The sequence below is a fragment of the Danio aesculapii genome, chromosome 21 (assembly GCF_903798145.1).
Source record: "Danio aesculapii chromosome 21, fDanAes4.1, whole genome shotgun sequence".
Classification (NCBI taxonomy): Eukaryota; Metazoa; Chordata; class Actinopteri; order Cypriniformes; family Danionidae; genus Danio; species Danio aesculapii.
This window is the reverse complement of record NC_079455.1, coordinates 13,673,780-13,701,294: the sequence shown is the minus strand read 5'-3', so window position 1 is coordinate 13,701,294 and position 27,515 is coordinate 13,673,780. Positions and strand designations below refer to the sequence as shown.

Below are 27,515 nucleotides of genomic sequence, written 5' to 3'. Positions count from 1 at the left end.
TAATTTTGTTTTCAAACCAATTTAAAAAAAGAAAGATTTGCGCTTGTATAAAATTATTCCAGATGAAATAGCGATGTGTGGAGAAATTATATATTAATGACCATGATAGGAGCACTTGTCTGTGGAATGCAGATGATTTAACTGGGATTTTGTCTATATTATAATTTCACATTAAAATAAAATTAATGTTGAAAAAACATAATGGGGTATAAAATTCCAGATAGAATTGGGCACTGAAGTCATATTAACACAACAATACGTTTCCATGTTGGGATTTTGGCATTGCGAAGACGTCGTCGTTTGTAATGAAATACGGTTACGAATACGAACATTAAAAGCTTTTGCTAAACATTTTCACAAAAACACAGGAAAAGACAACGCGAAAGGGATGAACACGTGATGCGTGATGACGCCAGAGGTCTAAAATACGACGCGGATTGCTATCTGTTAGCTTGCTACGTTGTTTCCCTCCATCAACACTGAGCAGAGACGGAAAGTTAGCAACACCGGATTCACGTTTGCCACAAATACCCAGCAAATAACTCTATTACAGAACGTTTGATCAAGTAATCGCCGAAAAATAAACGGTAAGGCTAATTTTGTCTTTTTGTTGGATAAAGTGCGTTTCAAAGCCGATTGTTAGCAAGTTAGCATTTTTGTAGCGAGCCATGTGAATTTGAAAGCAGAAACTTTGCGTGTGTCTTTTTCACGTCTTTGTGGTTGATTTAAAAAAAATGGAGTTGTTTTTGAAAGGTGTTAAATGCTGAATCGATCAAAATCAGCTCGTTGAAGCTATAAATTATTATTTGAGTGTAAAACTTTTATGTAAGCGCATGACGGCCACCTTTCGTTTTGCGCTTCTAGCTGCACTTGTCCGCGTTGACTGGTTCTTTCAGGTTTAATCCGGCACAAACCAAAATATTTATGTAGTGAAACAGTGGCATTCGGATATTAATCATAAGCCACAAAAACTGACCAACACTATAGGCCGTATGTCCAGTGCCACTTAAAATTTCTGGCGCCCTCACGTTGCTAATAGACATCAAATCATAAACATGAACCATAAAAACATGACAAGTTATTTTTATCTGAAACTTGGCTCCTTTCTCTTGTTAACACCTAATATGTAACTGACAGATGATAAGTATGTTTTTGCATTTGAGCTTTCCTGTTTCTCATGAAAGCTAATTTTATTCAGTATGGAAATGTCAAATATGCAAAGTGAAGGATGGCTTACGTGTTTTACTTTGTATCTTATTGGATACATCCGGTTGTTATGTCTATTGCTGTGTTGTTATAGTGAGAATATTTACTTTCTTTTGTTCTACATACAGACATCAGATATTTTAAAAGGATAAAACTGTATAAAACATGCATTTACTGCTATTTATAGATTAAAAGTAAGACTTTGTGGCTTGGAATGTTAAATAAGTTAATCAGTCAAGCTCTTTATAACAGACTGCGTTCATAAAAAATGCTAAAAATATAAGTTGTCACTTTGTTTCTTATGAATTTCTTAATGGATTAAGTGTTATTTAAATGCTTAGTTTTATGATTAAAGCTTTTGTAGTTTTCATATTGAGGGATAAAACATAATGCATGCAGTCCAGTGATGATGGGTTGATGGATATATTTTAAAGAAAATGGTTATCAAGTAAATGCATATTGAAATAATGCATGTATGTTGAAATAATACAAAAGCAATTAGTTGTTTATTCTAAAATAATAAGATGTATAATACTACTGTCTTGTATTAAAAAAATATCCTTTTATTTATGAATGTCTTAAAATATAAAAAGCCTACAACTTAATGTGGACAGCAAAATTTTGAGAGCACAGAGGCCTTACATTTAAGAAATAAATGTGTTTGTATGCTTTATTAGGCTTGTTCTCTAGGTCTCACACTTTTTGTATTGTGCATTTTGACACAAGGGTGTCAAAGTCTAAGATTATAGGCCAAATTTAGTATGGCAGTAAACAAAGCATCTTATAATAGCCATTTAGGTATAGGCATGGGATGATAACCATTTTCAAGGTATACAGCGGTTTGGAAAAGTCAAGGTTTTAAAACTGTCAAATTTTTCTGCTATATCGTTCCTACGGTATATGTAAGTTTTTTTTTTTTTTTTTTTTTAATTTTTTTTTTATTTGTTGTTTTATTATTATTAATATTATTTTATATTTTGTTTTATGTGTTTTAGGACAACAGTATCTCCAGCAGAAATGATATCCAAAGATGCCGTTTTTGTTTTTTTATGCAGACATTTAAAACCGTGATAATTTTTCCAGGGTTATCATACCATCAGATTCTTATACCGGCCCATGCCTATTTAGGTATATTGAGTAGATTATTGGCTTGTGAATTACACTGTTCCTGAAAGTTCTGAAAGGGCTCTTCTTCTGTGCAGACATATGCAGGCTCTTTAGCAGTGCAAGATGTTCAACAAATCTTTTGGTGCTCCCTTTGGGGGAGGGACAGGAGGATTTGGGACGTCATCCACTTTTGGGCAACCGAGTAAGTTAATAATGATATCTCATCTTAGTGGTGTGTTATGCTTTGAGACATTTAGAGAAATAAAAGTATGAACTATGTTATATTTGTCATCAGATTCTGGGTTTGGTGCAACGCCAGGGGGCTTTGGATCTTCAGCATTTGGGACAACAAACAACACAGGAGGACTGTTCGGGAACACCCAGAACAAGCCTGGTATGCAGTGTTTTTTTAATGTAGCAGTAGATGTATGCAGACTCATTAAATGCTCATGGAATTTGGCACGCATGTGTTTAAAATATCAACAGATTTTCATTGAATAACAGATGTTCATAGTTTAGATTTAAGATATTTTACTATTTATTTATTTATTTATTTATATTATTATAAGATTATTCATTCATTTGCTCAGTTTTCATGCAAAGGCAACATGCAATGCATTGGCATGTTATAGAACCAGTTTTTTTGCATGTTATAGAGCCAAGTTGAGAAAGCAGGAATAGTTTACTGTGCATAAAAATGTTTAAACTCATTTCACCATTTACTTTTCCTGATCCAAAATTAAATCACAAACAGTTCTCATCTACACTGCCAATATGTTGTAATACTACCAAAATTGTGGCCAAGCAGTGCTTCTTTTATTAAATAAAGTCAGCGACAAATAGAGGCTTGGACCCCTAAATATTTTCAATACTGTGAGGAAGCAACCCTCAAACACAAGTAAAATTAAACATTACATTAGGCCTATTTCAGCAGCCCTTAAGTCCAAAAGGCTCTAGATAACTAGTAACAAATCTAGTAAAATCAGTGCAATCTTATATCATTGTCTGAACCGAAACCGAAAGTAACGTGTGTTACAGTGTGGCAATATTTTGGCCTTCACCTGAATGAAAAGCCAATTTGAATAAGCCAGTATTCTAAATTTGTAGCGGATAGGTTTTTGTGACATGAGACCTCATTCAGTGCATGACTGCATCTCACTCTCGCTGTCATCCAGCCATCGAAGCGCAGACTGCAGTGCCCTCACATACAGTTTGTGTGTCTACTGTTGAGATAGTGCTAGAAAGCAGGTATCAATACTAACCGAAAGCAAGATTGTATAATTTTTAATGCACCAATACTTGTCGAAATATGAATATTTTTGACAATACTAGTTGGAAAATACTCATTGCAACAACAGACGCAGACAGATGATAACATTTGCGGTATTGCTGTAGAGTTTAAAACGCTATTAATGACATAACCTTTTCAGTTGTAATTTTCTTTACTTAATTTTACTCCTGCTATTAGTTCTTATTTCAAGCACTCTGCGCTGAGGCATTATAGGCCACTAGTTCTTTGAGGTTGTCTGTTGGCATCTTTTCAAGATAATTTTTGCCAACTGAACATGCTGAATTGGCACTTGTTTTGTTAAAGAATTACTAAGAAATGGTGTGCTGTATGCTGAGGATTGTTTATGTTTGTTTCCATGTTAATTAGTCTTTACTTCTTGCAAATTTAACTTGAGTGGAGAGTTGTTGACTGTATTGGAACAAAATGATTGTTTGCTGTAGAGTGAGTCATCTCAGAAGTGAGTTTGTGAATGATGAGCAAATCAAAAAATGTGACTCTGAAAAGGCTAAGAATTAGTGATTCAAGGATGTTTTTCATCTCTTGTATATCACATTCTTGTAGAACACCATTTAAGAAAAAAGTGCTCCCAAAAAAAGCTTGTATTTTTCTTGAAATATTTATTAATGTCTTGAAGGTGGTCTCTTTGGGTCAAGCACGTTCAGTCAGCCTGTTACATCCTCCACCAGTAGTGGCTTTGGGTTTGGTGCCACCAGCGGAACATCAAACAGCCTTTTCGGAAAGCACCAACACTGGAGGTGGAGGACTGTTTTCCCAGCAGAATAATGCATTTGGTGCCAACAAACCAGCCGCTTTTGGCAGTAAGTTTCTTGCAGCATGTCAGTGCAGATAGAACATTTTTGATTTTTAAAAAGGGTCTGGTATGCATCCAACCTGATTAACTGTTTGAATTGCCTTTCAGATTTTGGAACCAGCACCAGTAGTGGTGGATTGTTTGGAACAACCAACACAGCATCCAACCCTTTTGGAGGAACATCAGGATCTTTGTTTGGGTCATCAAGTTTCACCGCTGCACCTCCTGGCACAACCATTAAATTCAATGTTCGTCTAGACCTGATTCAAATGTTTCTGTTTTGTTTGTCTGTTTTTTGACACTCTTTATAGACCTACTTGGATTTTTATGCTTCGAATTGAATCTCTTTTTTGTTGTTTTGTTACAGCCACCTACAGGGAGTGACACAATGGTAAAAGGGGGTGTGACAACCAGCATCAACACCAAACACCAGTGCATCACTGCCATGAAGGAATATGAAAACAAATCTTTAGAGGTAAGATGGATTTTCATTTACAGGATCATGAATTGATCTTGTCAGATGCTTTGTTGCTTTTGTACAAAACCTGTTGTCTAGATTTTGAAGCAATGACAAAAAAATCTTCTCTTTCCTTTAAGGAATTGAGGCTTGAGGATTACCAAGCAGGAAGGAAGGGTCCTTCAAACCTCCCAATGGCAGCTGGCACAGGTGGCCTCTTTGGAGCAGCAGCCCCAGCTACTCCTAGTACTGGCACTGGACTTTTTGGCTCCTCTGCTCCAAACACTGGCTTCAACTTTGGCCAAAACAAAACCACATTTGGCACCAGTAAGTGGTTTACTTTTTAGTATAACTTATTTTTATTTTTTTGTCTTATTTACGTATGGTAACTTTTTTTCCGCTGCAGGCACAGGAGCCTTTGGTACAACCACAGGAAGTTTGTTTGCCCAGCCACAGCAGCAACAACAGCAGCAAAATTCCAGTCTCTTCAAACCATTTGGCTCAGCCACCACCACCCAAAACAATACTTTCTCCTTTGGCAACACCAGCAGCATGGTAAGTTCCAGTTGTTGTACTAAAACCACGTTCACACTACCAGTGACATGCAGTGACAAAACACCAAGCAACCATTCATTTCAATGGACCTTTAGCATCTTCTTGACATCTCTGGCTACTCAAGCAAAATTCACTATTAGTCACCGGACATGGGTGTGTCAAGTGACACAACAAAATTAAGAATCCTTCAACTTTATGCAAATGATTAGCGACTATAGCGAGTTAGTAGGGCTCACATGATCCTCTCTCAGCTCCTGCACCAGCTGGTTATATTGTCTGTGCGGTAGTCCTACACAGACCAACGTTTTCCACAGACAATTAATCTTTTATTTAGAATGATATATTTTATTTATATCTACTGTTTTCCCTTCACAATGATTTTCAGTGACAAGAAAACTCATCCACTGTCATTTGAATATCATTATAAACATTATTTAACAGGAAAGTGATTCTTCCGTATAAATACGGATTTCTGTATTTTCGGAGCTCAATGGGGTGACCACTGTTCACTTTTTCCACTTTTGTAAGTTAAGATGATATTACACATTTCTAAAAATATTATAATTAACTTTTCAAAAGCAGGGGCTAAGGAAAGTGAAAGCGATAAACTCTTTTAGCAGCAACATATTTTTCCAGGGTGGAATGTTAAAATATATTAGGCAGCTCAATTCAACTGGACCTAATATTTTTACAGTTCAAATTGTTGACTGACCAGTAGTTTATTTATCACATGGAATAAAGAGTTGACTAAATTACAGGAAAAGTTATATTCAGTAGATACAAGAGAACTAACTGAGTTAGGGGCGCTATCTAGCGGCGGTGTGTGGATCGGTCCCGACATTGAGGTACAAAGTAGGCTATAAACCCATTAAGTATTACTTGTGTGACTTTAAACTGCTAAGACAAAAAATGAAATTGTGTGGCCAATATCAAATATTTATATAAAGAATATGATTTATTATTGTATTAGAATATTTTTTCTATTATTATTTATTATTGTATATATTATTATTGTATTTATTTTTTATTATGTCTGCACTTGTCTATCTTATTTGTATAACATCAAATTAATTCTGTGTTTGATTAAAAAAAATTCTGCATCTTGCAGCAGGGGCTGTTTGCCAACACTGCTGCCTCACAGGCTGGAGGACTGTTTGGAAACACTAACACAAGTACTGCCACTGGCTTTGGCACAGGAATTTTTGGTCAGACTAACACTGGCTTTGGGAATGTAGGCACACAGGTAATTTCTCGATAGGCAGCAATATTTATAAATGTATTGTAATTTTTTTATATATATAAAAAAATGATATTTTCCAAAATTGTGTTTAAATAAAAGCTCGTTTTCTGAGTGGTTGTTCTTCATATTTATTTCACAGAATCTTTTTGGTAATAAGCCTGCAGGATTTGGCACCACCACTACTAGCGCACCCTCTTTTGGCACAGGCCCTGGTCTTTTTGCAAATAAACCTACACTCACTCTTGGGACTAACACAAACACCTCAACTTTTGGTGAGTATTAACAGTATGTGTGATGTTAACACTGGACAAATGAATTCTATTTCAGCATGTCATTGGTGATTTAAAAATGGTGCACTTCTTTTCACCATAGCGTACCTATTATGTGGTCTAGAAATTCCAATACTTGGTTCAAAACTTTAAACATTGGTGTCTTTTTAAGGGTTCAGTGGTACTGGTGCTGGTGGCGGTCTTTTTGGGAACAAAACTGCTGCAACAGGCCTTGGACCAGTATTGGGTACTGGCTTTGGAGCAGGTATGTTTTAGGATGTAGATTGTTTTTATCATTTTTGCTATTGCTAGAGTTAAACATGCCTTCAAAGTATTTATCTGTACTTTCAGGTGTAGGAACTGGCCAGACGTCATTGTTTGGGAACAACCAGAAGCTGGGCTCCACCTTGGGCTCAGTGGGCACATTTGGTGCTGGAGGCTTCAACACTGGTGCCAGCACACTGAATTTTGGCGCTCCTCAACAGCCTGTCGGTAAGTGTAAATTCTTCAGAAATGAATCAATTGCCAAACCTGATTTTAATTTCGTTTAAGTTGAATACTTCATGTGTGGAAGATTGATTGATTGATCTTTTAGGCTTTGTGAAGTAAATAATCAGTATACTGACTGTCTTTCGTTCACAGCTCTGACTGACCCCAGTGCAGGAGCTGCTCAGCAGGCTGTGCTCCAGCAGCAGATTAGTGCACTGGCCTACTCGCCTTTTGGAGACTCGCCTCTCTTCAGAAACCCACTGTCAGACCCCAAAAAGAAGGAAGAGGTGATTTCTTTTTACTTTACATTACCCATCTTTAGTCTTCTTAGGGCTGCATGATTTTGTGAGGGGAAAAAGTCTAGGACTTGCAATTGTCTTTATGTATTTTTTTTGTTTAATTTTATATATATATTATATTTTAAATATAAAGATAATTTTTTACGTACGTACAGTTATTAGCCCCCCTGAATTATTAGCCCCATTTCCAATAACTGATTTATTTTATCTTTGCCATGATGACCGTAAATAAATAGTTACAAAATAGTTACAGGGCTCTTAAAAAAGAAAAAAAATAGTGTAATATTTCATGGTATTTCAGAGTATTTGCCCTAAAATTACACCAATTATGTTATTATTTTGATAGAAAACTATGGGTATCACCTAAAGTCTCTTTAGTTGATAAGCTCTTCCTATTCTAAGTTTAGGAAGAAGTTGTGTTCCAAATAGCTGTGAAACTCATTCAAACTAAACCCAGAGGACAACAGTGCTGTGCTTTTTGATGTATTTGAATTGTGTTTGAGGTTTGATTTTAAATTTGTGAGGCTCAAAAAAATGAATCCTTTCTTTTCCCTTTCTTAGCGTCTGAAGCCCACAAATCCAGCTGCCCAGAAGGCCTTGACTACCCCAACTCAATACAAACTCACACCCCGTCCTGCCACCCGTGTGCGTCCCAAAGCACTTTCCTCCTCAGGCTCTTCCAAATCTCAGCTCTTTGATGGACTTGATGATGATGAACTCTCTCTTAACAACGGGGCCTTCATGCCTAGGTAAGATCCTGACTTCGGAAAAGATTATATAATTTTTATCACGTTCAATTGAAAAATATTATTAAACTCAAGTTACATTTGTTAAACTGCTTGTTTGATTTCTACTTTATGTACATTTTGTAGTACTGTAACTTGTTTTGCCATGTCAACATTGAACTTTATAGTCATGGCTTTAAAATAAATGGTTATTTAAATAAAATCCTGATCTTAAAACTCCAGCTAATACTTGTATGATAACTAAAGTGTTTTTGTCTGCATATTATATTTCAGGAAGAGCATAAAGAAGCTTGTGTTGAAGAATCTGAACAACAGCAGTCTGTACAACTCATTAAACCGAGAGGCTGATGATTTGGCCTCTCCTTCAGAGTACCCACAGAATGGGCTCAGGTTAGTGCTCACCCATTCTTAACCAGTTCATCAAGATGAAACTGGATGTGTTCATACATTTTCCCACTTTCTCTCACTTCAGTCTGAGTTTGGATGAAGGAGAACCTAGAGAAGCAAATATGGAGAGAAGAGGGGAGGACGATCTGGAGGTCTCAAAGTTCTACACCAACCCAATCACCAAACCCATTCCTCATGCCCAGCCGAGCCCCTTGCTTCAGGACACCATCTCTGAGTTTAACTTGCGGGGATCTGGCAGTCATCGCAATGGGTTGGAGGCCAGCAGCGAAGACATCTCTCTAGCGGAGGACTCCATTCAGGAGGAGAGAGACGAGGAGCTAGAGGCTCAGAAACCACCTCACCCAGCTGGTACGATGGAATTTTCTTGTTTGATTTAATTACTGAACCTTTTATCACAATGTACGGTATTATGATTTTATTGACTAAGCCACAAGATGATGCGGTGGCACAGTGGGTTGCACAATTACCTCTCAGCAAGAAGGTCGCTGGTTCGAGCCTCGGCTGGGTCAGTTGGCATTTCTTTCTGGAGTTTGCATGTTCTCCCCGTGTTCGTGTGGGTTTCCTCCGGGTGCTACAGTTTCCCCCGGAAGGGCATCTGCTGCGTAAAACGTGTGCTGGATAAGTTAGCGGTTCATTCCGCTGTGGCGACCCCAGATTATTAAAGGGACTAAGCCGAAAAGAAAATGTATGAATGAATGACTGAAGCTGCAAAATGGTTACTTTAACATGTAGAATAACCATAGAACACTTGGTGTATTGCTTTATTGTAGTGTTTTTCAACCACGTTCCCGGAGGACCACCAGCTCTGCACATTTTCCATGTCTCCTTAACCAAACACACCTGATTCAGATCATCAGCTTATAAGCACAGACTGAAAGACCTGTAATGGGTTTGACAAAGGAGACATCAAAATCATGCAGTGTTGGTGGTCCTCCCAACATGGTTAAGAAACATTGCTTTATTGTATATACAGGGGTTGTATGTACAAATTATGTTTAGAGTTTTATGGCTAAATATGACCAGCCTGGTGGCCAATCTTCATTGATTGCACATTCCACCAATAAGAGCAGAGTGTGAAGGTTTAATTAGCAGATTTATAGCTTAAAATACTGCAATGCACACAACATTATGGGTGACATATCAGAGGTCAAAAGAGGACAAATTGTTGGTTCACATATGGGACCAAGGCAGCAAGTCTTTGATGTGTCAAGAGCCATGGTATTCAGAGTAATGTCAGCAAGCCACTAAGAAGGACGAACCACATCCAACAGGACTAAACTGTGGATGCAAGAGAAATTTGTCTGAAATGATGCTGGGGGAAATGAAAATAATCGCCCAACTAAACTATTTATGAAAATAATCGTTAGTTGCAGCCCAAGTTTGAAACAATTTTATTGCAAAAGCATGATAAACTGGTAAAACTTTACAATAAAGTGTCATTAACAAATGTTAATGTCAACAATGATTTTATGATGGTTAATATCATACAATCAACATTGATAATATTTTTGTTTAAGTTGATAAAAAAAAAACCAACATAAATGTATTAGTTATTAACTCTTTATTTAGACAATTTTGACTTTTGTTTTTAATGTAATTAGGCATTACCTAAGATATTAACATCAGCTAAGATTAATACATGTTTTTATCAGGACTATGTAAACTTACTGTACAGTGAACAAACAAAAGGCATGTAAATAGTCAAAGAATTTTCAATGTTGTATACTAGATTAACATGGAAATGTTTGATAATAAATCAACTGAATAAATTGTCTTCATTGTTTGGTTTTGTGATTTTAGAAAACATTAAAATACAACAGTCTAAATGTTCCTAATAGGCTCTAAACATTTAAATAATTGTTCACTGTATTTTGCATCTTCATTATCACATTATATTGAATATCGTCAAATGTCTGCTTTCAGGTATAGTTCTTAGCCGAGTTGGCTACTACACCATCCCTTCGATGGAAGAGCTGGGAAAGATGCTGAATGAGAATGGGGAGTGTATTGTTGAGAACTTCACCATTGGCAGAAAAGGTAAAAAACTATTGCATGACGAATGATGTTTACAGTATCCCAGCAGTGGAACATGATGTAATAATGTGACTTGGTCCGTTTTTGTTTACAGGCTATGGGTCAGTTTTCTTCCCTGGTGAAGTAAATCTTACCAACATGATCCTGGATGAGATTGTACACTTCAGACGCAAGGAGATAATAGTGTACCCTGATGACAAAGACAAGCCCTCTGTTGGAGAGGGACTAAACAGGTATTGTAAAGGCTCAACAGTGCTAGATTTTCACTCACAGTTATGATCATGATGGTTTGTGCTAAAGGGTCACAAATGGATCTGAACGGCCTGCATGCTGTATTTAGGAGCTTGTGTGGAAAAAGACTTAGTCTAAAACTTGTGTTATGAAACCTGTGGTCTTTCAAAATTTGTATGTGGTACATGCTATGCCTTAATTGTAATTTTAATAGAGATAAAGTTTGGGAATTTAAAAATTGGAATCTATAATGTTTTTTAAATATGCCCACGCAAACATTGTAATATTGTTTAAAAAGTTGTAAATGTAAATTCTTTACATTTGCCAGCTGCTATTTCAGAAATATGTAAGACAAAGGATTTTAGCATTTAAAGAAAATCATGATGTATTTGAATCTTGAGTTTGTGTAAAGTTAAAAGTTCTGCATTATACAGTTTATGCAATGTAATCTAACCCTATAAATGATAAATCAACTAAAAGATATTTTGAAGAATGGCGGGAACCTGTAGCTATTGACATCTGTAGTAGGAAAAACAAATGCTGTGGAAGTCAGTGGTTACTGGTTTCCACCATTGCATTTGTGGCTGAACTATCCCTGGTTTGGATCCCCCTGTAAAACAGTTTTTGAAATAATCCCTCTGCTTAATTGTGATTCTCTTTATTAACATCACATTGATTCTTAATTTGCAGACGTGCTGAGGTGACTCTAGATGGTGTGTGGCCCAATGACAAGACAACTTGCTGTCAGATCAAGAGTCCAGATAGGCTGACTGAGATGAACTATGAGGGTCGGCTTGAAGCAGCTTCTCGCAAACAGGGCGCCCGCTTTTTGGAGTACCGGCCTGAAACTGGCTCTTGGGTCTTTGAGGTATGAACATTTCACCTGAACTGAACACATTCTGTTTAAGATCTGTCAAAGCACTTTTAGATTAGCTTAGCATAAATCATTGAACGAGATGCTAATGGTCTAATTTGATTCAATAATGTATTCTAAGCTAAAGTGATCCTTCCAGACTTGGAGATAGATTAAATTATGGTAAAACTCAGCTGTTTAACTCTACTTGTTAAATGAACCCCATTTCCAAAAAAAAAAGTGTTGCTTTTTAAATCTCTCAGTCTCTTTGCATGTTTTATTATCTGACTGAGTTCATATTGCGCCCTTCTCATGAATTGTCTGTTTGAATGTAACCTGAAATTTTCTCTACAGGTGGCCCACTTCTCAAAGTATGGCTTGCAGGAATCTGATGAAGAGGAGGAAATTCCTCCAGCTAAACTCGACCTGAAGAAGCTGAAGACAGCGGTTCCTCCAGGGCTTGCGCAGCTCCCACTGACCCAGCAGCAGGTGGCGCCACAGGCTCAGGTAGACTGAGGAGCACTGGGTCTGACACATATTGGTTTCCAGGGGCTATTCCAGTTCACTCGTACCTGCTGTGCTTTCCCACAGTGCAGATCAACACTAGCAACAGGGGAAGAGCAAAGATTTAGTGGTTCAAATGCTTCTCAGCTGAGAATGCCAAAAGATTGGGAGTTACTGAAATGCTGTGCACACATTTTAAATATTAAAAGTTTACAAAGAAAGGGGAGCAGCCTTTTATCTAATATTTATAGTTTAAGCAGCTTGTTCTTTGCAGTTGATATTGGCAGGTGCTTTGAATTTAAAGGCTAAATCTTAAACTTGCAGTGGAATATTGTTAAGATTTTCTTTCAGAAAAATAGATGCTGCTTTGTCTTAGAATGATAAAGGGTGTTTCTTAATGTGTTTAAATGAAATACTTTGAATGGAATGCAGATAAGCAATGTTTCTTTATATTAGCCAATTATGAAGCATATTTGTATGTTTATATAGGGATTTGCTTGACCAGATGTATTCTAGTTTTATTTTTAACAGGTGATTTTTGAGAAATTCTACAAATATGCGCTTCAGAATGTTTTATTTAGAAGTGTGATAGTGGAAAATTGTATGAATGACTTTGTGTGAATTTATTTGATATTTCCATGTATTTCTTTGACAAATAAAAGTATAATAAAGCTGAAATGTTTGTGTCAGGACGTTTTATGGGGTACATAATGCTTCCATAGCAGTGGTTTTGATGATTTACTACTGTTTGAAAGTAACCCTCATGTCTGATAGAAGTGGAAACAGCATCAGTTTTAAGATGATCCAACACTGTACACTGCACTCAGATCAAGAATGAACAGCTGACTTGATCTCTTTGTGTGCATGTATAGAGTACTGCGGTTCTTGAGCTCCTCAGCCGTGTGTCGGAGTTGGACAGTGACATGGCTGACATTACTCAAGAGCACCCGGCCGAGAGTATTTTGGACGATGAGGATGGAGAAAGAACTTTCGAGGAGAACAAGCTGAGATCTGAGACCCCTGCTGAGCACGAGCCTGTGTCTGCATCCAGTCAGATCGCGTCCTCTATGGGGATCAACCCTCATACTCTACAGGTGATGTTTGTCTGTGTGCGTGTGTGTAATCGGGTCACTGATTGCAATAAAATAAGTTGCATGCATTAAATTTGTTAATTTGTGTTTCATACAGATTATGAAGGCCTCTCTGTTTGCAGACGATGATGAGTGTGATTTATTTCAAGAGCACGTTTCTTCAAAGCTCATTCAAGATGTGGCTTCAACCAAACTTTTGCTTTCTGGAGCTGGTCGGCCATCAAGTATGACAGTCTGCTTCAGTTACTTGCTATATTGGTTAGAAGTTTGCAACAAACAAGTAACAATAATTTGTGAACCATTACAGCTTAAAACCATTTGAGTTAAATGGCTTCATGTATTTTTTTTATAGGTGTCATAGGATTTTTCAGAAAATGTTCTTGCTGTAGGATTCTGCCATTATCAAATTTTGTAGCAATTAATTGAAGCTTTGATCATGATATAGGGTATAATCAGGATAAAGGACCTTAACCTGCAAAAATATCACATTAATGGCTATGATAACTCAAAAATATTTGATGTATTGCTTTTATTGTATATACATGTTCAGAGTGAGCAAATGTTTTATGATGATAAAGTGAACTTAGAATAAAGTCTCATTCGTAACCATTAGTTAATGCATTAAAATTAACAGAGAAAAATGATAATATTATAGTTGTCAAAATAAACTAATACAAAAGATTTTTTTTGGTAACTGTGTTTAATGTAAGCTTTTAGTGCATTTTTGGACATTAACAAAGAAATAAACTTTACCGAAGACTAATAAATGCCTTTTTGTAGTTAAATTACTGAACTAAATTATCCAGATTAGCATGTGAATTTGTTAATGTTAAAAAATGGCCTATTTAGTCTTTAAACATTTGGTGCTGTGATGAACATCCTCTGCAAATACAACAATCGGAGTATTCTTCAGTGGCACTTTAAATTTTTAAACAAAAATTTGTTCAATATCAATATAGTGCATCATAATATATTGAATTATTGAAGGTCTAATTTGGTGCTTAATCATCATTATTGTTAAAGTGTTGGCACTCTGTTATCAATAATGGTTTTTATTTTTTCATTTCTTGTGGAAATCATTTCTTTTTGAATGAACAGTAAATTCAAAGAATAGCATATATTCAAAATCTCTTTATTGTCACTATTGATCAATTTTAATGCATCCATGAGAAACATTTTCAACCACCTAAGATCTTAACCCACAGTATTAAATAGTAATATATCACCGTTTCGATAAAATTAAGATGCAACTGATAAAAAAGAAATGTTGAAATGGCACAGAAATGCGTTACTTGTTTAACTGTATCAATATAGATTATATTTTTGTTGTCATGTCATATATATTTATTTATGAATGTATGCATTTATTTTTTAGTATTTGAATAATTTTCCCCATATTAGTGTAAAACCTCTCTGAAATTATGTTTTTTCCATTTATAGTCGGAGCCCTCTTGCAAACCAAATTCACTTCAGGAGGAGGTCTCTTTTCCCAGTTGCCAGAAGCTCCTTTTAGTGAAATATCTCAGAAACTGAACAAGTCACTGGCATCAGAAGCCCCGTGGCCATCATTGGGTCCATCCTTTCTTCTGCCGCCCCCTCCTCCAGAACCTACTCTTCGCACTGTAGGGGCCCGCAGGCTTGGGGGACCTGTCCCTCTGGAGGCCTCTATAACTCTAGGCAAAGGTCGTCTGCTTATGGATGCGGCTCTGTTCAGAGGTCGGTCTTTCAGAGTGGGCTGGGGCCCCAACTGGACACTTGTGCACAGTGGAGATCAACTCAGTGTCACAGATGCCGTGAAGGAGCCACCAGCGGAGAACCTGGGGTTTGGATTCTTACCCAAACCAACCAAGACCAAACCGTAAGTTTAGCTGGTCCATGCCTTATGAACCTATTTTGAATCAGATTTTATAGGTTGTTTTCAATTACGTGGTTTTTATGATGCGTGGAATTCAGATGGAGGGCAGGACGTAGGAAAACTGAAAAAGAGATTTTTGCAATTTACACCATATTTCAAAGGGGATAACCACACATGTTGGGCATGATCATGAAGAGGACAGAGTTTTTGTACTGAACTAAAATATATTTGCCTGTTATCGATGCGGTACATACAGTATAATTACGTTACATGAAAAAAACACTATAGTAAATACTACAGTGTTTGGAAACATACTATAGATAATTACTCGTATTAAACTATCATAGTAATTATATTGTTGCTGTGGTACAACACAACTGTAGTAATAAACAAATTATTCAATAGGCTTCAGTTTTCTACGCTATAATCACAATGCACCATAGTTTACACTAAAGTTACAGTATTTATTACAGTTTATCAGTTTACTATGCTACACTATTCAGTAATATTCATTAACAAAGAGTTGTAAACATTATACACTTTACTATGTGGTTCAAAAACATGTTTATTATAAACTACTATAGTTTTTCCCCTTCCGAATATCTTCCAGACATCACAAAATAACAGATGAAGCATACAAAAGTGTGGACGCATAGTCTACAATATTATTTATTTATTTTTGTAAGGGGGGAAGAAGTATAGAAGAAATAGTAACCGTCTAGTTTTCTTGCATTTTTTTTTTTGCCCTGTCGATGAAGATCAGATCAACAAACATTTACTGCTGCTGCACATCTTGATGTTCACGTTGCGGATGTTTATTCTGCCAAAACGCCAGTAATTGCATGTATTATTGCAAAGCAAGATGGATTTCATTGCAGCGATTGCATAGCAGGGGATGTTATTTATATTCTATTTAAATTTTGTTTGCTAGAATTGTTTGCAAACTAGTGCATTTTTAATTAATGCATTAGTTTAACATTCTAATCTATTGTAATAAATACTAATTTGATAATTTATTGCAAGTAATCATTTCCATATTTAAACACATTTTGGAAATATTGTAATATAAAAAAAAAAGCACTTTTTTCTTGATGTGTTCAAATTGATCAACTTTTACTATTCATTTGCAGTGTTTTGCATTAAAGGTTTATTTCTAAAATGTAAATTACCTCATCTACTCTCCCTCATGAGTTTTTTTTCACCATTTAGGAGTTCCTTTTTTTTGTTAAACAGAAAAAGAAGATATTTTGAAGAATGCTGGTTGCTGGGACTCACTGACCTCCATAGCACGACAACCAAATTCTATGGAAGTCAATGGGTGCCAGCTATCAGCGTTTTCCAAAGTTTCTTTTTTTGTGTTCAACAGAAGAATGAAACTCAAATACGTTTTGTACAAATTAAGTTAATGATAACAAAATTGAAATATTTGGGTAAAATATTTCTTTAAACATGGCAGAAGTAATTTTCTCATTTTTGTATCACACCAGGCTCACTGAAAGTCCCTTTAAAGTGCGTGTGGAGCAGGTGGTCGGTCTAGAGCCCAAGCAGTCGTCAGAGAGCCTTTCTCTGTACAAGGGGCCACTGGAGATCGGTCTGAAGCACAGCACCATCAACACAGAGGAGCCCTGTCCCTTCATCCAGCCAGCAGGAGGAGTGGATGCTCTGCATGGCTACGCAGAGTGGATTGTGAAGGTCAACAAAGATATTGGAGGAAATGACGGTATGCAGGTTATAAATTTTTATTGTGCTTTTCTCAGGAGGACCGATGAATCTTAAGGAAATTATTTTATGTTAATGTGTGTGTTGCCATTTAAAACTTTAGGAGAAAAAGTTTGTTTCGAGAGGGAAATGAGTATTTTTATTATGACCATAGTTAAATGGCAATACTTCTCGTTTAAAATATTACAGAAGATTTCAGTTTAATGTAAATGCTGTTCTATTAAACATCATAAAAAGGATCATGTAAAAAAATTCCAAAAAAATCCTAAGAGAAAGAGTTTCAACATTCAAAGATGTTTTTTATTTCACCAAATCATCCATATTAGAATGATTTTCTGAAAGATCATCTGACACTAAGGATGCTTAATGCAGCCATTTTAAAATGTAAAATAGACAAACTTTGTGTGTTTTATGTTGTGTTATTATTAATTATTGTCTTGATTATTAATGTTATTAGTGTCGTAATTATGTGTGTGTTATACATGTATGTGTATGCACTTGCGTGGATTAATAGTTTAAACGCCTGCTTATTTGACTCTTTCCCACATCAGTTGGCTTGGCACACTGGAAGCAAGTCTGGACTTTGTGTGCTGCTCTGTGGGGTCGACTGGGTGACCGTGACTTAGACACTGAGCACTATTCAGACTACCAGCAGCAGCTCGAGAGGCGGAGGAGCTTCTCACACTGGCTGTCTGATTGTGCGGCTAACAGCATTGAGGAGGAGGTGGGCCAAGCGCTTCAGCGCAGCCATGCAGAGGCCGTATTCAGTTACCTCACTGGCCACTGCATCAGCAAGGCCTGCAAACTGTCCCAGAAGAGTGGTGAGAGTGCACACTTTATTTGTTTTCACTTATGCCTAATGTGTAGTTGTGATGTGTACAACAGCATTAGTGTTCGTAATAAAGGCTGCTTGTGTTTCTGTGTGTGTATAGGGGACCATCGGCTTTCTCTGATGCTGTCTCAGGCTGTGGGCTCTCAGTTTTGTCGTGATCTATTAGCTCTGCAGCTCACAGACTGGAACAGGATGCAGACAGACTCCTTCATAGAGGAGGAGAGACTACGAATATTTGCTTTGCTTGCAGGCAAACCAGTAAGTACATAAAGCACCAGATAATATGGATGTATATTTTAGATGTAAAGTGTTTAATAACTGTTATTATGCATTTTATATATTGATTTTTGTTTGTTAATAAAGGTGTGGCAGTCTACAGACTGTTGTATAAACGTTTGCTCAGAGCTGGACTGGAAGCGCTGTGTTGCTGTTCATCTGTGGTACATGCTGCCTCCCACTGCCTCGGTAGCTGATGCTCTCACCAAATATGAAACAGCGTTTCAGGTGTGTTTCTGTTTTAGCAGGTTTTAACTTTTTAGTTATTTAATTACGTCACTGAAAATACATCTATGCGGTTGGTGTCACAGACGTAATAAAAGCTGCATAATATATTTTAAAATTGTTATCTTTATAATAGTATATGCAATATTCATATCAAAGTTGAGTTCACTGTACCTGTGAAATGAGAGAGAATTGAACACAGATGTGCAACAGTGAAACAGAGCAGTAATATAATTATATAATGAGCATGTTCAGGATTATACTATATTGTTCCCTCATTGGGCGACGCAGTGGCACAGTAGGTAGTTCTGTCGCCTCACAGCAGGAAGGTCGCTGGTTCGAGCCTCGGCTGAGTCAGTTGGCATTTCTGTGTGGAGTTTGCATGGAAACACTGCGTTTGCGTGAGTTTCCTCCGGGTGCTCCGATTTTCCCCCATAGTCCAAAGACATGTGGTATAGGTGAATTAGGTAGGCTAAATTGTCCGTAGTGTATGAGTGTGATTGAGTGTGTGTGGATGTTTCCCAGAGATGGGTTGCGGCTGGAAGGGCATCTGCTGCGTAAAACAAATGCTGGATAAGTTGGTGGTTCATTCTGCTTTGGCGACCCCAGATTAATAAAGGGACTAAGCCGACAAGAAAATGAATGAATGTTCCCTCATTGTTTATCGAGCATAGGTTCTGGCTGGGCCAAAATAAGTCCATTGCATGTTTGAATAATATTCTAAATAACAAGGAAAACCATGCATTTTCTTTAAAGTGTCTTTTTTGGAATTTTTCAATTTCTAAATTTCTAAAAAAAAAGTACCTAACTGCCCCCTACAATCAGAATAAAATAAAAATAAAACTTTGACTGAGGATTTACATTTAAAGATGTGTGAAATCAGTTGAACATCCTTCAAGGGCCACACATCCACACTTTGCTCTGTGGCTTATCAACAATCTGCCTATTCTGTCTGAGGGCTGTAATGCGCACTTGTGAATGAAATGCATGAAGCACAAACAAAGCACTGGTTCATCCCTGCAGCCACCCCTATGTATTGAAAAACACCCCCAAGTTATTAGATGCACGAGTAATGAAAAGTCTCCATACTAACTTTTATTTTTTTCAGTATTAAAAAAAAACATTTGAAATGAATTAATCAAAGTTGAAAATAATAGATTTGAGATGGAATCATTATGCTTTTTTTAACTTCTAAATTTTTTTTTTTTTTGAGAAATGTAATGTTTTCTTTAAAATAATTAGTTTCTTTTAGTCACTGAAATTAAATTCGTTTAGCGGCTAAAAGAGTAAAAATGGATCAAATTAGATAATTAATTGTTTTCGGAGAAATTGGTCTACTCATAATGGAATTATGCCAGAGCAGATTAAACAGACCACAGCTCAGTTTCAGAACTTCCTTGAGAAATTCTTCTCATTTTGATCAAATGTGTAATTAATCCTGAAAATTAACTGCGCTTTGTGTTTTTCAGGGTTCAGAGGAAGTGAAAAGGTACGCTGGCCCTCCATTACCTCCCTATATAGATGAACTGGAGTTGTTGGGTTTGGATGAAGACATGGATGAGATTGAATCCAAAAAGCCACTCTACGACATCTGCTTTCACTTGCTCAAACTTTACAGCGACAGGTTTGTAACTGTTGATCCCTTGTTTTGTTTACCATATGTCAACATGGGCTGACTTTAATTGTGTCCTCTTCACTCTGTTCCCACCAGGCACTACAGCCTTCAACAGCTGCTTGATCCCAGCACAGTGACTGCTGATCATCTGGACTATCGGCTGAGCTGGCACCTCTGGAACGTGCTGCAGGCTCTCAACTACAACCACCTGGCCACCTCGTGCCAGGGCATGCTGCATGCCAGCTATGCTGCCCAGCTAGAGAGTGCAGGATTATGGGAAATGGCCATCTTTGTGTTGCTGCACATCACAGACTCTGGGTAAGTGTGTTTTCTTTAGAGTACTCAGTTAGTTGGGTTTTAAATCATGGTGTGTTATGTGAATTTATATGTGGGGTTTCACATTTTTTGTGACTGTTTGCAGACGTAGAGAGAGTGCAGTAAGGGAAATGCTCAGCTTGCATTGTTCCCTCGAAGAGACAGAAGAGTCAATGGAGAAGGAGCAGTTTCTTACTGAAAAGCTGCTGATCCCCATCCAGTGGATTCATCAAGCCAAGGCCATCCGTGCCTGCAGAGACGGAGACAAACATAGAGAAGCTTTGCACCTTTACAAGGCTGGCCACTGGAACCACTGCCATCGACTGGTCATCCAGCACCTGGCCTCAGGTTTAAATAAGCTAAAGCATACATACATTTAATATCTCATATATGTTTGATGGCATATTTATTTTGGCTATATGGTCACAATATAGATTTTTATCACATTGAACTCAGTTTGGATGCATTTGAATGTGCAATGCAAGCTCATGTGAAGAAGTTTCGTTGTTTTCCAGTAGAATATTTTAATGAAATTTTCTAGCAATCTAAACTTTCACATGCAAAAGGCATAAAAACTTAATTCAGTTCTTCTTCTGCTCTGGATTTGTCTTAAGGGCTGTTTATGCAATGTTTTAGCCAAAATTAGGAAACTTTATATACATTATGCTTGCTTGTTTGCACAAAACTTTTGTTTTTGAGATAAAAAAAAAACTGAAAAGCACTTTCAAATCGGACATTTTTGAAAATGCTGTCATTGTTGTGTCCATGTACACACCCAAAAAGTCTTTGAAAATACATGTCTGTAGTATGAGTTTATGGGAGTGTAGATAAAGGGTAAGCACAAACACACTACACATGGTTACGCATGGGACGATAATCGTTTTGAAGGTATACCGCGGTTTAGAAAAGTCAATTTTCAGTACTACCGTTCGTAAGGTATGTGTACCATTTTATTATTTTCCTTTTTTCTTTTTTCTGGGGGGCAACAGTATCTCCAGAAGCAAACATTTCCAAAGATGCCGTTTAAAATTTGTAAAAAAAAAAAAAAAAAAAAGTTTTTGAAATAAATGAATTCAGCAGAACTCAATCATTCATTTGAATTATTTAGCCTGACATGTTTACTGCTCCAAAATATTTAAAATGTTTCTTAAAATGAAATATACAGTGTTTAAAAGGGAAAAAAGTTTTAGTTTTTTACCCAGACATTTATAAAATATAAAACGTATTTAAAAATAAACAAATATGTAATCATTTAATATAGTAAATATTAAAAAATATACAACACAGTGAAACCGTGATATTTTTATCCAAGGTTATTATACCGTCAGAATTTTATACCAGCCCATGCCTACACATTGCAGTGTTGTTGCTCAAGTGTTTCCTGACACTTCGTCAGCAAAGTGTGGATTGCTTCACAATACAAGCAAAAGCTGAGACCCATTTTACACACACAGAAAATTATACATTGCCAAGCCACCACTCTTCCACAGGTACTGTTTAATAACAAGGTGATGGTGCCAAATAGTTTCGTAGCATACATGGTAGAGCATTTTTGGCCATTTGTGTAACTCAGATTCTTTTGAAAATGTTTTCCTGTAGACTGGAATCTTTTTCAAAACGCAAGGGAAAAATGTTTTGGTTTTTGGCCACGTTCTTGTTTTGTAAATGTAGTCTTAGAGCGCACAAATGATAAAATGAGTCTGCTTTTGCATTGCACTGAAAAATACTCACTTATTTCTTGGTAAACCCATACATTTTAATATTTAAAATAATTATTTATGTATTTAATTATTTTTTCTATGTTTCACACTGGAGACAAACATGAAAATGCACTGTAAACTTTTCTTTCAGTTTAATGTTTTGCCATTTTTTAAAATAATGTGGATCTAATGAAAGCCCTAAATCAGCAACAGTATGTATTGTTTGAATCCTAAAACTGGTTGTTACTATCTTAACAGGTTTGACTTGTGTATACATTTAAAACGCCATTTGAAATAGAATTTATGACCAAGCTGGAACTCAGAAATAAATTTGATTTCAAATGATATATACATTTTTCTGCATGAATCCATCTTTAAACATTAATAGCATGTCTGGGATGAATCTTGCCTAATCTTTGGTGTTTTTCTCCCCTCAGACTGCATCATTAACGATAATCATAAGTACCTCCTGGATTTCCTAGAGGGTTTGGCAGTGCCAGAGCGCAGTGTTCAGATTCAGGGCTGGGATACTTCTGGAAGGGTCTACCTTGATTACATCCATGTTATTCAGACGCTGCAAGACATTCAGCAGGTATCCTGTGGCACTGAAAATATTCATCTTAACTGGAACTGGAACAAATAAAAACGAAAAAGTCCTAACATAATTGCTTTTTGCTTCTCTTTATAGATGGAAAGCCCAGGTTATGAGCTGGAGCGACTGCATACAGAGGTGACATCTCTCTGCAGTAGAATAGAGCTCCTCCCCTGTTCCAAAGCTAAAGACAAACTTGCCCAGTCAGGTATCAATATTTTTATCTGCACTTTGAGAATTTAAGTAAAAACTGATGACATGGCATTTTTGGAATATGATGCACACACTTTCACATCACTGTTCGCGATAAGTGTTTTTTTTTTTTTTTTACACAAATTGAATTTGGTTTCAAAGCTTTTAAATATTATACGTCGATCACCTGTGTAAACTACAAAATTGTGAATATTTTATTATTTTATATATATATTATTATTTATTTATTTTTATTTTTTGCGAGAAGGTGACCTCATGTACATGTGTATTATGCGTTATAGGTAGGCCCACACAGAATCCGCGTGTGCAGAATTCCTCAGATTTTCCGCAGATTTTTAGGCCATCATTAATTCTGTTTATTTACTTGAGTAAATGTTTGTAAATCTATATTTATTTAGATTTTAATTGCAGTAATATTATTGACTAATATTAAAAGTTCATCTGATTTATGTACAATGCAGTTTGTAAAGTAACATTTTTCTGTCATTTAGTAGATACATTATATGAAAGACTTGCTTTGTTTACAACAAATGAAGTGAATCTAATTGGATTTGCATTTTAAAAATTAAATAAACCTTAAAAAGATATTATTTTTTATTTCTAATATTAAGGTTTTAGTTATGACACTTCCAAAATAATTCCGCAGAAATCCACAGATTTTTACCAAAATTGTTCACAGAAATAGCAAAAAACGTCCGCAGATTCTGTCTGGCCCTAGTTATAGGCATGTATGAGTACCCGCCGACCAAAACAACCACTGGCAAACTACAAGTCTAATTGCAGATGCATAGTGTTTCTTTACAAGGTGGCACCTACTGGCCTGAAATGCTTAATAAAGGGGTTATAGTTGTTTTGGTTATTACGTTTTATATACTTAATTGACATGCAAATATTAATTTTGTGCGTCAATATCCATTATTTGTCTTTGTCAATGCGCGTTTCTGTATTATTTGGAGTTTGTAGCCTAGGGCTGGTTGATTCAGTTGAAATGACATCGTAAACATGATGGTTTATACCTGTAATTGTCTTGCACATCTTCAGGAAAGCACTGTTGTGTTTTCAGTAGTAATTCTCCTAAAGATAGAGGTTTTTAGTGCCAAAACTCCAAACATGATGAACCTCAGGAAATCCCCTAAGGGGTTGCACTGTAAACAGAAGATTTAACTGCTTTCATTAATTCAGCATGACTAATTATCATACTACTACGGAATTATCTGTCCATAAGGATTTATTTCAAACACTCCACTGAAATTATGAGTAAAAACAAGTGATTACATTTATTGATTATCTCAGTTTGACCTATCAAATTGGGCTTTACTATCTTTATGCCCACCTCTCCAGTACATGATGTTCTGCTATTGGCTAGAGGGGCCCAAAGGTGAACCCAGAGCTGAAAATTAATGCTTGCAGTGGGAGTGGAGACGAGAGGAAAATGACAACAGCCAATCAGAGTCATAACATCTGCTCAGAATAACGTTGGCCCCTTGACCGTTTATTAGTCTGAATTAGAATTAATTAGATCTGGAAGAATATTTTTCACCTGGTTATTTTAATATCATGAAATAAATAAATGATTTAAAAACCTAGATAATAAAAATATTAATCTTCCAGGGAAATCACAATACTCTACAATATAATGTATTGCATATTTTTCCAGTATCATGGACTGTGTTGCCAGATTGGGTAGTTTCTACACAACTATAAGTGCAGTGTGTGGGTGAGAGGGGGACAGTGTTTCGATGTGATCCGGTTATGTTGTGGTTCTGTGACTGCTGGTGTTGGTTGCTGTATGGTTAACAATTATGACATTTAAAGTAACTTGGTAAATTAATAAAATTAAGACATTTAAAATTAAATTAATCTAATATTCTGAGCGCTTTTATTTGTGTTTGGGACCGCTTTTGGGATGGAAAAAGACAGCTATATCTGGCAACACTGATCATGCAGCCCTATCCACTTGTTAAGTCTTGACTTGTTGGTGACGTATGGAATACTGTTTCCAGGTCCAAGCTGCCACTCATTTGAATTGAGAAAATATTGGTTTATGATCACTTTTTAGTCCCATCACACATTAAAGTGATTGTATATAAAATCATAGCATACACATCATCCTCTGGGCTATTTGCATAACAAAAACCAAAATTGTAACAATTTATATCTGATATTAGGCAAGAAACTTTCAAAAATCATGATTGCAAAATATTATAATATATTGCGATCGTGATTTTTGAAAGTATTACATCGCTTTCTAAACATTTATTGTTACCATTTGATGGGTCTCCCCATACAGTTTGATATGGCGCTTGGACCCAGAAGCCACTTCGTGTGATGTCACACTTAACAAGCTGATTTTGTAGTAAATGCTGCTCTATCCGAAAGCACATGCTGGAGCTTTACTGACAAAATACACTTGAAAATCACCCTGTGAATTGTAGGCTGTAGGGACCTTTTAAATAACTGAAATAATGGACTTGTGATGTGTTCAAGACCTGAAAAAAATCATACACTGCTTAGAAAGTTTGTCGAAGAATCAGAAACAAGCATAGAACAACTCCAGTATAAAAAGTAAAATGTTGCGCAAAAGTTAATATATACTAAATTCATAAATTAATGGCACCAGTAAAACAATTTCCCAATGCTTAACTTTGGTGTAAGAATATGAATATACATCATTTTGATCCATTTTTAACCAGTGGTCTATTTTGCCTTATATATTTAGAGATGGCCAAACGTGTGGCTAACATCCTCCGGGTGGTCCTGAGTCTCCAGCAGGGTGGTGAAGGCACCCCAGATCCCCGACACATCCCTCTTTGTCAGCTTGCTCCACACATTGGACGTCTGCCCATGCCGGAGGACTATGCTTTGGAGGAGCTGCGCAGCCTTACTCACTCATACATGCAAGAGTATGTGATCAGTCACTGAATAGCAAGATTTGAGTTTCTCAATCAGTTGCGTAGAAGTAACACGAGTCTTGAGTGAGTCGACCTTGTGCACTCCTGTTATATATGGCTGTTTCAGGCCGTGGTTGAACTTTTGAGACATATTTAGGCACAAAACTTGTGAATAAAGCATTCCTTTGTGTGTATTTTTCCCCTCCAAATTTTTTGTAGTCAGACATGATTTGTATGAGTGTCTTTAATAATTAAAGTATCTTTTTGAATACACCTGTTCATTTAGTCTACCTGAGGACATTGAGAACTTTACAATTTGTCTGTTATGTTACAAAGTTCAATTGTGAAGTATCAATTTGGTCTTTTCAACTTTGTCTATGTAACTTGTTCAGACCCTACATTATACTCTGGCCACAAAACATTTCCTATAGACAAAACAAATGAGAATGTGTTCTTTTGACCAGTCTTTTCACTCATAGTGTTTTTAAATCTTAATGTAAGCGTGTGTAAATCTTTTGTAAGTACAGTATTTTTATTGTTCCCATGGACTGCCTTAGTCTATAAGTTGCTAGCGTGCTTCTGTGGGTGTAAATGATAAAGATTACTCAACCTGGCTTGTGAGAAGGTTTGGTCTTTTTTTTTTGTTAAGGAGATTAAGCATTTGTTATTTAAAAGGACACCAAAAATATATGGCAACGTTAAAATGTAAACGTGTGGGCATATCTCTATTTTTGTAGGTTTTCTGGAAAACCTTATTGCAAAAGGTTTGCCTAGTGTAAAACTAAAATTCAGTCCTATTGGTCAAAGACATTGACAGAAATATATTTTGAGGTTTCTAAAGTGTTAAATATGAGACTGGCAATTCTTATAAAACTTTAATCAAAGTCAACCTGACAGCTCTTCTGACTAGGATTGGGTTTCGCTGATGTAATTACATTACAGCATTGTGTGAACACTTCATCCTCTCAGGTTTTTTTTTTTTTTTTTTTTTGGTAAGTGCTACAAATGCTTTGGCCATTAGTAATGTGCTTGTTTCCTGTATTGTTTATTTTCTGAAAACATTGTAAACATTAAACTTGGTTTATGACAGATTGTGCTTCAGATAATTAAGGTTTTGCTCTATGAATGGATGCGTGTTTGTGGCTGTTTGATTATTGCTGTGCATGAATGTGCTCAATTCTTTTATAAACCATGAATAAAGTACTTTAATTTCTAAGAAGTTCCAGTGTATATTGTAAAATGCTTTCAATTCTTTAGATTATTTTTTTTAATAGACAGAATTTCTATGAACCTCTAGGCTGATTTAATTTAACTATTGCATTTTGTACTAATCCCTTTTAATGTGTATTGTAAACATCTGTGTATTTCTTATTGTTTAAATCGTATATTTAAAATTTTTCACTACAAAAAAACAAAAAGAAAAGGGGATTAATAGACTGCTGAATTATTACATGGTTCTAATTAAATCAAAAATGTCAAAATATCAGGTAGAAAGAAACAAATAATACTAAAATAAAAAAATTAATAGCCATAAATGGTACGATACACACAAAAAAAGCTTCTTAATATTTGTGGATAGCCATATGAAGTTGACATTTGTTGGTGTACATTTATGTATTTTCTAGTATTTGGAGTGTACTACTTTAAATAAGCTAGCTCTTATTAAGATATGTCGTTTATCTTTCTGGGTA

At 36.2% G+C, this 27,515-nt stretch overlaps 1 protein-coding gene across 1 annotated transcript; it reads left to right on the top strand.

Moving 5' to 3' along the window:
• Window positions 1–421: 421 nt before the first annotated feature.
• On the top strand, window positions 422–27,043 carry nup98 (nucleoporin 98 and 96 precursor). The gene is given in 34 exon segments (XM_056445718.1): window positions 422–587; window positions 2,409–2,515; window positions 2,609–2,707; window positions 4,239–4,345; window positions 4,347–4,422; window positions 4,524–4,663; window positions 4,783–4,890; window positions 5,013–5,199; window positions 5,279–5,427; window positions 6,536–6,670; window positions 6,807–6,939; window positions 7,109–7,201; window positions 7,288–7,428; window positions 7,579–7,712; window positions 8,286–8,473; window positions 8,744–8,860; window positions 8,943–9,226; window positions 10,802–10,915; window positions 11,007–11,145; window positions 11,834–12,011; window positions 12,351–12,503; window positions 13,373–13,594; window positions 13,689–13,815; window positions 15,032–15,449; window positions 16,934–17,166; window positions 17,717–17,986; window positions 18,098–18,255; window positions 18,361–18,501; window positions 19,968–20,122; window positions 20,210–20,431; window positions 20,535–20,776; window positions 22,566–22,720; window positions 22,817–22,928; window positions 25,653–27,043. Coding segments are annotated over 33 exon segments (5,412 nt in total). The 5' UTR covers window positions 422–587; window positions 2,409–2,436; the 3' UTR covers window positions 25,856–27,043.
• The last annotated feature ends 472 nt before the right edge of the window (window positions 27,044–27,515 follow it).